Source organism: Chlorocebus sabaeus, chromosome 25 (assembly GCF_047675955.1).
Source record: "Chlorocebus sabaeus isolate Y175 chromosome 25, mChlSab1.0.hap1, whole genome shotgun sequence".
Taxonomy (NCBI): Eukaryota; Metazoa; Chordata; class Mammalia; order Primates; family Cercopithecidae; genus Chlorocebus; species Chlorocebus sabaeus.
Genome location: NC_132928.1, coordinates 86661828 through 86672533, shown reverse-complemented (window position 1 = coordinate 86672533; position 10706 = coordinate 86661828). Strand labels below are relative to the sequence as shown.

At 40.8% G+C, this 10706-nt stretch overlaps 1 protein-coding gene across 1 annotated transcript; it reads left to right on the top strand.

Moving 5' to 3' along the window:
• The first annotated feature begins 3731 nt into the window (after window positions 1-3731).
• On the top strand, window positions 3732-4676 carry LOC119622930 (olfactory receptor 2T27-like). The gene is given in 3 exon segments (XM_073011448.1): window positions 3732-4566; window positions 4569-4647; window positions 4649-4676. Coding segments are annotated over 3 exon segments (942 nt in total).
• Window positions 4677-10706: the final 6030 nt, after the last annotated feature.

Here is a 10706-nt window from a genome sequence, read left to right as displayed (position 1 = left end):
CAAATTGATCTTAATTAGAAAATTTTTTCCACAACTAGAAGTGACACTTCATGTGAAGAGACTTCTGGGGAGGAAACATAATGAATCTCATTATACAGAGAATTTAATGTCTTACAGTCTGGGTCACCATTGCCCTGTTCTGATCTCTCAAGATATTTGCCTGTTGTCCTCATCTCCTGTCTAGCTTAGCCTTTTAGCACTCAAACATATTCTGAGTTAGATGGTCACCAAGAATTGTTGCCAATCTCTGATGCCGAGCAAGAGTCTGACAGAATGACATCAAAAATGAAATAGAAACTTGGCTACCTGCTGTTGGATCTGCTATTTGAGAGAAACACATGGACAGCAGAGGGTGAGATCCCCAAAGTTAATTGTTGCTGCTATTACTATCTTGCTTAAGGCTAACCTGGCACTCACTTATTTAGTACCCACTTATACCAGAATTGACGCATGCGACGAGGGTGTTCCCACATCCACAAGCGGAACTGTTGGAACTTAGGTCATTCCTGCTCATCACACTTGGATTCGTGATTATTTGAACTACAATTAGATACTCACCGGCATGATCTTAAGGTACAAATTCATGATGATTGGATTGACCTCATAAACCAATAGTTGCATAATTTTTAATGTCTAGACCAAAGATTTTAAATGCATAAAAATATGCATTTTAAAAATTCAAGTAAAATTGTACAAATCACATACCTGGATGGAAAATATTTTCCAAAAATTCAGCATACAGAATGATAAAAATGTCTTTAAATATTTCAGAACTTTTTGGCCTAAACATCAAAGTTACAATTGTAAGTAACCTTGGGGGCAAAATAGCTGCACTAAATAGTACATCAGAATATTACTAAATATTAAACAATGTTCTTCTATAGAAGACACTTAACAAATCACCTATATAGAAACAGTCATGAAAAATCAATAGACAAAAATATATATGTTCAATTTTCTTAGTAATCAAATCCCTATTAACGTGAGTTTAGATACTAGTGCTAAACATGGGCAAGCACAATGCGGCCACCAAGTGTGCTCTATTACTGTTAAACATCTAACGATCTGGTTGATGGGCTTCTAAAGCATTGTACACAGCTCTCCATGAGCTATACCAGAGAATCAACCTCACAATATTGTATATTATAAGCAAACTTGGTTTACATTCATGTTTCTAAGTTGAGTGTCATATTCAGTCACAACAGCAATAGTCTGTATAAAGACTAAGTGGGAAAGGTGCTAAATATTAAGTATATATAAAGTTAGAAGTTTTACTACAGCTTGAAATTATGCATAGACATAAAAAGTTATTACATGGGGGCATGGAGTAACCCAGTTGATTCCTTTTTTCTTTCCCAAGTATTAAATGTTATACTGGGTAATTTTTAAAATACAGGGAATAAATCAACACTGACAAGAGTGGAAGATGGTTTTAAAATCTGAGTGGTTATGGAGCCACTCACATCTCCCCTTTCCCTTTGTGAAGAAAGCTGGGGAGATCCTCGGGGTCTCATTAACAAGTTTCAGGGCCAGGAGTATTCATGGTCAGGGTTTTGGGACACAGCTGCCCTGATAAGCATATTTTTGGACCCATGTTTTCCTCTTGGGCTGTAATATTCCCAGTGGACCAATAGCAGTCACTGTGGCTGGTCTCAGTAGGTTCCACCATTCTCTGAATTTACTGTGAAGTAACAAGCATAGCCCTCCAAGGATCTTGTTCTTAGTAAATTGTGGACAACCAGGTCTGGGTTGAGCATTTACCTCTCTCCATCATAAGAATTGCTGCTAAATGTTTGCCTTTAATTTCCCCAATGGTTTAACACAGTTTAAAAAATAATAAAACAGCTTGTGGAAAGCTCTGGCATAAAGCTTGGTAACATTTCAAGAATGAGAACTGAAAAATGCATAAGGATATAATGTGGGTTTCATCAGTAAAAATCTGGCTGAGAACTTAATTTTCATTTTCCATCTGTCCTTTGTGGCCTGGTTGTGGTGGAATGTACCGAGGGGCCCTGGTGTGAGTTTCCTGTCTACCAGCCAGTGGGCTGCAGCTTCCATCATTTTTATTGTCCTTTCTTCACATGCCAAATAAGTCAAAACTACAGAGGTCTTCAAACCATTCTGATAGTGCACCTGTGGTCACACATACTGCATACGTTCACGTGCCTTGATTCCAAGCTTCCTGAAGACAGATGATGTCTTACATTCTTTCAGGTCCTTTTTGGAATATCAAACTTTGGCTTACCCAGTGTGCCTCTCGGGAACGTTTGTGGGAGGAATGAATTGATGTCTACTTTGTCCTGTTGGAGAACAGCATAGAACAATTACACTGTCACTGTTTGAAGAGAACCATGTTCCTCTGGGGAAGTTTCCTTAAGCCTCGTTTTCAACTGTAGAATGGTCTAGTATCTTACAAGGTTGTTCAGAAATGTGAAATTTATGAATTGGTTATGACTATTTGCAGGTGAATGCACATACAAGTAGATGTTTTTCTAGTTTGGTATCGCACCTAAATTTCTTGGCTGAATTCTAATTTGGGTTTGATTCTGGAGGACTTGTTTGGATGAAGGTACTTGGAGCTGTTGTATTCTCAGAAAGGGGTGATACCTCTAGACCAGTGCTGTCTCATAGAAACCCTAGGGGAGCCACAGAGATAATTCTAAATTTTCTAGTAACCACATCAAAAATGTAAAATAAGTGAAAATTTTAATCTATATCCAAATGTATCTAAAATATTTACCACATAATATAAAGTTTTAAGGAGCTGTGCTGCATATATTTTTAACAAGATTTGGAATTCTTAATGTAACTTGTACTGACGGCACATTTTGACTTGGAGCATCATGTCTCGGGCTCCACGGCTTCGAGACTCATGGCTCCACACTGGACAGTGCAGCTCCGTATGATGCAGAGAAGCTATCCACATACCGCATTTAGGGACACATGAGTTAAGATTAACTGACATGGATATACATGCATCATCTAACTTTGAGTTAGTGTATCCCAAAAAGGATCTCAATCTCTAATATTCATAAAACGTTATACTACCATTTAACTTTTACTTGTTAACGAGTCGTATGTTACCCAGTAGTGTTCTGCTGCAAGAAGGAAAGCAAACGGCTTGACCCTAAACATTTTCTCCCGTGATTTCTTCCTATGAATTCTCGAATGACTTCTCATAACTCAGCTTTTTATTCAATGCAGGCTCGTTTTCAAATATGCTGCCTGATAGAAGTTGAGTACTCGCATTTGACAATGTACAAACGTGTCCAGAATGGTAGAAATTAGGTCAGATCAATGCAGTTATTCAATAGGCAACATATGTACTCTTGGTGATATCCAAACTGAGAACTCGAGGCTAGTATAAGGAGAACAGTCTAGGATGGGGACAATCCTCCTTTCCTCCCACCACCCTCTCCTATTCAATCAGGCTGGTTCCTCAAGTGCATCCCCCTGATGGTAAGGTGGTACTCGAAAGATAGAAGTGAATGTGGTCATGAACAGAAAGATTGTTTCATCATGAACTCTAAATAGTAGTCACCAAATCAAGAAAATCATCCTGAACTATGATATGAGATGTAGCACAATCCTGCTCAGGCAGCTCTCAGGAAATTGTTATGAGCTTCAGGAAGATGACTTGACCTTGGTTTGTTCATGACTGCTTCATAATGTTTTAGGTAAATCAGATACCTTTCCAACTTTATCATGTCTCTTGTGTACCCTACAGAGCTATGGAGTGGGGCAATTATTCCGTGTATGCCGACTTCATCCTCTTGGGTTTGTTCAGCAACGCCCGTTTCCCCTGGCTTCTCTTTGCCCTCGTTCTCCTGGTCTTTGTGACCTCTGTAGCCAGCAACATGGCCATGATCATTCTCATCCACATAGACTCCCGCCTCCACACCCCCATGTACTTCCTGCTCAGCCAGCTCTCCCTCATGGACATCCTGTACATTTCCACCATTGTGCCCAAAATGCTGGTGGACCAGGTGATGAGCCAGAGAGCCATTTCCTTTGCAGGATGCACTGCCCAACACTTCCTCTACCTGACCTTAGCAGGGGCTGAGTTCTTCCTCCTAGGACTCATGTCCTGTGATCGCTACATAGCCGTCTGCAACCCTCTCCGCTACCCTGTCCTCATGAGCCGCAGGGTCTGCTGGTTGTTTGTGGCGGCAGCCTGGCTGGGAGGGTCTGTGGATGGTTTCCTGCTCATCCCCCTCACCATGCAGTTCCCCTTCTATGCCTCTCGGGAGATCAACCACTTCTTCTGCGAGGTCCCTGCCCTTCTGAAGCTCTCCTGCACGGACACGTCGGCCTACAAGACAGCCAGGTATGTCTGCTGCATCATGATGCTCCTCATCCCTTTTTCTGTCATCTCAGCCTCGTACACAAGAATTCTCATTACTGTTTATAGGATGAGTGAGGCAGAGGGGAGGCGAAAGGCTGTGGCCACCTGCTCCTCACACATGGTGGTTGTGGGTCTCTTCTATGGGGCTGCCATGTACACATACGTGCTGCCTCACTCTTACCACACCCCTGAGCAGGACAAAGCTGTGTCTACCTTCTACACCATCCCATGCTCAACCCACTCATTTATAGCCTTAGGAACAAGGATGTCACAGGGGCCCTACAGAAGGCAGTGGGGAGGTGTGTCCTCAGGAAAGGTAACCACTTTCTAAAGAAACTGCATATGCTGCTAGAGATTTGAAATGAAGGATACAAGACTTTGTTGTTGCCCTTGAACTTAAATATTCTCTGCCTGGAAACAAGTCATCCCCATGCCAGCAACTGTGGGGCATTTATGAGGTTTGGAAAGCTGCCTGGGATTTTAAGGATTTCATTTTTGAGAGGAATGAAGGTTCTGAACAACGAACAGCTTGGGATGGCGTAGGCATAAAGTTGGGGTTTAGTAAGTCACCCATCAGATTTTAACAAGGTTGTGCATTCCAGTAAAAATCACGGAGTAGCCTGTTTCTGGCTCCGCTCAGTCACGACAAAAGAAACGGTCATCTTCACCTGCTTCCCTGACTTCTCCCGACTTCTCCCCTTTAGACACTGTCCATTGACCATTATAAAGAATCAACTCATCAAATATATTTCAAAGATAGCAGTCACCATCTTATCCTCAGGGGTTGTGTTCTAAGACTCCCAGGGGAAGCCTGAAACCATAAGCATAGAACCTGATGTCGGTCACAACACATTTGCTCATCTTCTACCATAAATGTAATGCATTTTTTCTTACCCTAAACACTTATCACACACCATGACTATAAGTTTTGCAGTTTGAGGTGTGACAGCAAAATTACCACAAATGTTTCTTCCTTCTACACAATTTCAAAGATAGAAGATGATTCTTACTGTAGATCTCAGCAACCTCAGCATATCTTTTTTTCTTGCCAGAACCTCCAGTTAAAGAACTTAATTGGAATGTGTCTGATAAGGGTTGACTGTGTCCCCACCCAAATATCTTGAATTCTAGCTCCTATAATCCCCATATAGTGCGAGGGGCCTGGTGGGAGGTAATTGAATCCTGGGGTTGGGGGGAAAGGGGGGCTTTCCCATGCTGTTCTCACGATGAATAAATCATAAGATCTGATGGTTTTACTAAGGGCTGTTCCCCTGCACATGCCTCTTGCCTGCTGCCATGTAAGACATGCCTTTGCTTCTCCTTCCCTTTCCAGCGTGGTTGTGAGGCCTCCACAGCCATGTGGAACTGAGCCCATTTAACCTTTTTCTTTATAAATTACCCAGTCTTGGGTATTTTATAGCAGTGTGAAAATGGATTGTCTGTTTTTCAGACATGAGCAGAGGGCCAATATCTTTAGAAATTTAGAAAGAACACTTAAAAATTCTTATAGTAACTAGCAGGGTTTTTCCAAATAGATTCATCCTAAACGTCAAGTGGCACTTCGGAGTGGAGTGAGTTGAGCAAGCAGAATTATTTGCAAATAAAAACACTGAGAATCTAAACTCCAACCTGTGGGAGTCGCTCTCGGCTTGTAGCAACGAAGTCTATACCTACTGATATAAAATGACTACTTCTTGAAAAGTTGAAGGAAGAGAAGCGAAAAATGAAGAAAACATGAAAAGATTGAGATGCCACAAAATACCTTTTATAGAAATAACGTAGACTCCATTTTCACAAGATAACTAAATTCAACACTAGACAAAACATTGTGACATGTGAGTTAGAAACTAATACCAATCAATACCTTGTTCACAGGTCTTTTTTTTCCTTAGGTTGGGCTTGTATTAACTTTCCTAATTGATACAGCAGCACTTCTCAAACATTTTCATGACAACTGTAAAGTTTTATGGCACATTGAGGAAAACTGGCTGTTGACAGCAAAATCAACTCCCCCTGTGGCTATAGCCAAATCGGGTACTGAGACCAATCCAGGGTTGTAGAGGATCAATATTGATCATAACTCATTTGTGGCTCTGTAGAAAGACACATCACACTAGAGGGAAGAGTCTATATCCAATCAATCCAATAGCTACTTGGAGAACTTTTATGGATGACATATAAAAAATTTTAGGAAGAATTATTGAATCACATTCTAAAGGCTGAAGAGAGGTACAGGGTTTTCTGTTTATCTGTAACATTAGGACATAAGGAATAAGGTATGTATCTAATGGATTTGTGATGACTAGAAATGATCATGTGCCCACTAGCTGACTTAAATCATGAAAAGCACTCAGTGTTATTACTCTTATGGAAGTTCTGCTCCCCAAACAAGACCACTTTTCCCCATTAGAGAAACAAATGTTAGGAAGTTCAGTTTTCCTAAACTTTAAGTATCTTGATATACTCTTGTGAAAAATTTTAGAAAACGTATAACTTGTTTTACCCTCACTTTTTTCTACCCATTGCATCCTTTCTCTCATTCTTCTAGTTTCTCATGTCTCCTTTATTCCTACTGAATTCAACGTTCTTCTGTACTATGCATAAGACAAATTAATTCTGAAGAACACTTAACCTGTGTGACAAATACCACTTTTGTGAAAATAGAAGGTAGGAGAAAGTAGAAGGAAAATAACTCTCGGGACCCAAACTCAGCCAAAGGAAAAAGTCAAGCTTGGGAACTGTCACGCAAAAAACTATTTCATATTGTTCCTGACTGGATAGCTACAGATTCCGTACTGTTCCCAAATGGATAGCTACACAGGTAGAAGGCTACACACTTCCCCAAGGAACCTCCCTCACAATTTGCTCCCAAGGAAATTCCTTGCCGGCCCAAAGATCTTTACCCTTAAAACCATTCTGTTGAATGTTGTGCTGATAATGTAAATGAGCGGCTTATCTTCAGAGGCAGTGGACAGACAGACCTGGGGGTCATCCCTCCACTTCCCTGAAAGAAATGCGTATTTGACTCTTTCCTCTGTGTCCCTTTAATATACAAATCCAGACTGAGCAGGAGATGAATGCCCAGCTGACTGTTCCTCTAAACCCTCTCCTTTCATATCTAAAGTGCGAATTCAGTGAACACTGATCAAAGCCTTGAAAGAAGGCAACTGCTTACTCCATTTACCCACGCTTCCCACCCTTTTTTTTTTTTTTCTCAAATGTCCACTGTTTCCCTTTTAAATATTGAAGTCTCCCAACCCTCTTTGGAAGAAGCATAAATCTCAGATGCTCCTGTCATTTTGTGTGCCTTTTTCCGAGGTGCATCCTCAACCTTGGCACCAGAAACCTCTACACTGAGACTTGGCTCCAATGCTCTTTGGTTCACACTTATATTTTATAACTTGAAATATTTCTCCCCAAACAAAATAGGCCAGTGACGGAGAGTTTTAGTTTGTCATAGCTTGTATTTGTAAAGATTTAAAATCTAATTTTCAATTTAGAGCAAGGCTCTTATCCCCATATCACCTCTCCATCTCTGGAGAGATGCCAAGATTCAGTAAGACATTTTCATGATGAAATAGCAAACAATTCTAGTCCTTCACTTGGGAAAACAATGCACCCTCTGCAAGAAAGGATGGGCTGCTTCTAAAATTCATGGTAAACCCAGTCAACCTGGATTAATTGCTAACCCAGAAATTCTTCCTGGGGGATGTGGGAATCTATTAGTGAAAAGACTTTCTGACCTAGCCTCACCCCCACACACATGTATTTAAGAAGTCTGACTTTCCACTGCTGCTTTAGAAAGACCTGGACCCAGATTCTCTGAGGTAGGATCTTAGATTTCATGAAAACTAGAACATTACCCAGATTGGGATGTTTTCTTTAGGTATTACTGTGTAACTGTTAGAAGGCCACCTTACTGTGAGCTTATCTGCTGATGACTGAGGCAGTGGTCCTTCTCAGGATTAAGAAGCATAAATGCATATATTCACTAATCGGCAAGCAGATTGACTGAAAAGGGGCATTTAGCATGAAACGTGGGGAAGCTAAGGGAAATCTAATAGTTTAGAATAATATGAAGAGATTTACTGGAGGAAAATGGCGTGTGAGAGCTGACAGCTGGAAGAAAGTTTCAGACTTTAACTGGTAGCAAGGGTGCATATTGTATAAGCATAGATTGCCCTCTGAATATTTTGTTACAATTTTAATTTACATTTTAAGTTAAATGACAATTGCTGCCTTTCATATGTATTTAGGTGTGACTGAAGACTTTCTGCATGCTTGGAGGAAAATTTGATTTTTTCCTTTTTTTTTTCCCTAACCTCCTTGCTCTTTTATTTACCCTATAAGGCATCCACATGTGCCTTAAGATAAAATCCTTAAAAGTATGCAGGTAGAGTGGGATATCTATGGCAGTATGTAATTAGAACTGGAGAGATAAGGTAAAGGGAAAGAGAAATTCACACCCTTGGATACTAGGTGGCTGTGGAGAGACTAAAACTGCTAGATCTTTTGTACGTACCTGTTTCGGCATATGTAACTTTCTTACTGAAACAATTCCCATTTACACCTTATTTCTCAACACTGAGCTCTGGTCTCTCCACCTTCACTTTCCAGCCGCGCTCCACCCCACACACCTCAGCTCTCCACGGACTCTTCAGCTGTGGTTAGACTGGACTCTCCCCTTTCTTTCACCCCAGGTGCCTAATTCCTGCTTTCGAGCCTTTTCTGACATGATTTACACTGTCTTTGATCATGTCCCCTTGCAGACTCGAGTTTTGGAATCAGACCAGTTTCCCTCTCCAGTGTTGCACTGTTTAACTGGACTGACTCCTGTCTTCTGGTTCTTGCAATACACTGTCTTCAAAGCAGTGATCACTTAGATTCTCTTTAAAAGTTTCGTGCTTTAAGATCATTTCAGTCCCTCTAGCCCTTGGGTTGAAACTTTTGAGATTAGAGGAAAACTGTCAGAATTCTTTAACACTTTCATTTCCAGTTTTAGTTACCTGCAATCTGCCAGCTTCCTGCTATCTACCATGTTTAAAAAAATATTAAATGAAAAATCTCAACTCAAATTTTAAATTGCACACCATCTTGTATGATGAACTCTTGTCTTGCAGAGGACATGGATCGTCCTTTTGTCTGGCTTATTCACGCTGTGTGTGCTACTGAGTCAATCGGTAGCTGTCTGGGTCATCGACTGTGGTGGGCTCACAGTGCTTGGATTCAAGTAACTCAGTAATTTTTCTTAACGGCCCCGAAGAGATGGAGCCGTGAAGCAACTTAGATGTGCCGGAGAGAGGCTGTAAGGTGCTTTAAGTAAAAAGGTTGAAAGTTCTTGACTTAAATCTCAAGCTGAGTTTGCCAAGATCTACGTTAAGAAAAACTTTCTAGGAAATCACGAAGGAAGAAAACGGCAAGTTTTGCTGTGACACATCAAACTAAGTTATAGCCACAGTATATTGTCTTAGGTGTTCTATTTTATTGTCAATCCCTTCCTTACTGTGCCTAATCTATAAATTAAACTTGATCATAGGTATATGCATGTATAGAATATGGTGAATGTATAGGGCTCAGTGCTGTTTGCAGTTCCAGACATCCATGGGGGGGGGCCAGGGGGGTCTTAAACTGTCTCCCACAGATAAGGGGAATCTGTACCTTTTTGTCCACTACTCAAGCTGATGTGTAGCATCTTCTGGTTTGCTGTGACTTCATGTACGTTGTAAAACTAAACTACCCAGCACATGTAAAGCCCTGTTCTTTATGATTTGGGGAATATCACAACTTCCTGTTTCTCTTCCTCCATCTTCTTAGTGCCTTTCACACCATTTATCTTCTCTTTACAAGCTTTAATCAAAGCAGAAAGACCCCAATATACTAGGCCCCCTTTTTCTCATTCAGTGACAAATGATGACTTAGAGCTATGTGGCACTTTGGCGTGTCACCAACATGTTACTAATCCATTCTTTTACTGAAAGAACACCTGAGGTCTGGAGAAGTAACTATGCATGTCATCCCCAAAGCGATTTTGACAGCTGAGTAAAGCACAATGGCATTAGCTGTTATTTGTGGTGAAACACCTTTTAAAATAGTCCCCAACATATCCCCACTTTAGACTTAAAATGGTTTGCTTTTATGAGAAGTTTTGATGATACTTTAATCGAACTTAGCTATAGACCCCTTAAGAATATTGTCAGTTGCTATTAATCTTAGCTCACACAGTACTAGGTGAGAATCTTGAACACAGAATGTGTTTGCACTTGAGGCGTTCTGTCTCCAAGGATGGAATGGAAAACCCCTCCCTTTAAAGCTCTGCAGGTTACATTGTGTCAAGTGGAGAAGGTCAGTTCTGGTTAGCAGC